Genomic DNA, 1,522 nt, shown 5'->3' on the forward strand with positions numbered 1-1,522 from the left:
AGAAAAGGAAAAGATCAGTGACCTAGTTGAGATTGACATAATACTGATTATAATTACTATCAGCCGGCAGTTAAGATTCTACCCTTAATAGCCATAGTGGTTGTGTGTGTGTGTGTGTGTGTGTGTGTGTGTGTGTGTGTGTGTGTGCCAAATATTCAAAGTGGCTTGATAAGAGTCGATCTTAAAAGGCTTGTACATGAAAATAAGACAAATACTCAGACACAGGTGGAGGAATTTAGACAAGAACCTACCATGCCACCAAATAGTGAAACTAAAGACGGGCAGCCCAAGGGTTGTTAAAACCAACCTTAGTTCATCCAGTTATAAGACTTAGCAGGCTACAAAGAAATCAGATCCCATAGACATATTAGATTTGAGGAGATTCAGGGAAGCGATCGTTTCATTATGTGTTCACCATATGTGAAGCAGATTGTAAATTCATGGGCAACTCAGAACCGTTATCCCCCAAGACTGCAAAGATTTGGCAACAGCAATATTGGAAGGTGGTCCTCAGTTACCATGGTGAACATGGCAGAAAGAGGAAGCTAGGGCCAGACAACAACGAATTAGGGCTAGAGATTTTAATATTTCCCAAGATCAGTTGCTAGGTGAAGGTCAATATACTGAGTTACAAAGGCAGCTTGAATTTGTTGATCACACTTTGGAGAAATGTCGTTTAGCACCTTTAAATGCTTGGGACAAAGTTGAAGAATCAGGAAAGAGGTCTAAAATTACACAAGGCCAAAAGAAACCGTCACTGGTTTTGTTTTGTTTTGTTTTTTAAGCAAAGATTAACTTCAACTGTAAATACAATAGAATCAGATACAGAGGTTAGACAAATAGTAATCAAATCTTTGGCTTTTGAAAAATGCCAATTCTGGGGTCACGTAGCTCAGGTCCCTGCCTTGGGTCACGCCACGCTTTGCCCGCTCCTGCAGTCCTCGCTCGAAGTCTCTCCGCCACCATGCCGATGTTCGTCGTGAACACCAATGTTCCCCACGCCTCCGTGCCAGAGGGGTTTCTCTCTGAGCTCACCCAGCAGCTGGCACAGGCCACCGGCAAGCCGGCACAGTACAACGCGGTGTACATGGTTCCGGACCAACTCATGACTTTTAACGGCACAAACGGGTCGACCCCCTGCGCCCTCTGCAGCATCAGCAAGATCGGTGGCGCCCAGAACCAAAACCACAGCAAGTTGCTGTGCGGCCTGCTGTCCGATCGCCTGCCCATCAGCCCGGACCAGGTCTACATCAACTAGTACAACATGAACGCAGCCAACGTGGGCTCGAACGGTTCCACCTTCGCTTGAGTCTTGGCCTCACTTACCTGCACCGCTGTTCTTCCAGCCTCGCTGCATCCTTCCGGTTGGGAGAAATGAATGGTTTTTTAAAAATGCTAATTCTGGATGTAAAAGGGTTATTTAGACCTTTAAAGGCAAGGTCAGCACCAGTGGATAGATGAATGGATAATACTAGATCTTGACAGAAGCCATCTAGGAAAGGCTATGGCTACAACCGAGTTT

At 45.6% G+C, this 1,522-nt stretch overlaps 1 protein-coding gene across 1 annotated transcript; it reads left to right on the forward strand.

The window, feature by feature from the left end:
• Window positions 1-964: 964 nt before the first annotated feature.
• Window positions 965-1,258, forward strand: LOC308437091 (macrophage migration inhibitory factor-like; the record flags this gene model as incomplete). The annotated part of the gene is made up of 1 exon (XM_080938154.1): window positions 965-1,258. The coding sequence occupies one exon, from the start codon at window positions 965-967 to the stop codon at window positions 1,256-1,258; it is 294 nt and encodes a 97-aa protein (XP_080794280.1).
• Window positions 1,259-1,522: the final 264 nt, after the last annotated feature.

Source organism: Micromys minutus (genome assembly GCF_963924665.1).
Source record: "Micromys minutus genome assembly, chromosome: 25".
Classification (NCBI taxonomy): Eukaryota; Metazoa; Chordata; class Mammalia; order Rodentia; family Muridae; genus Micromys; species Micromys minutus.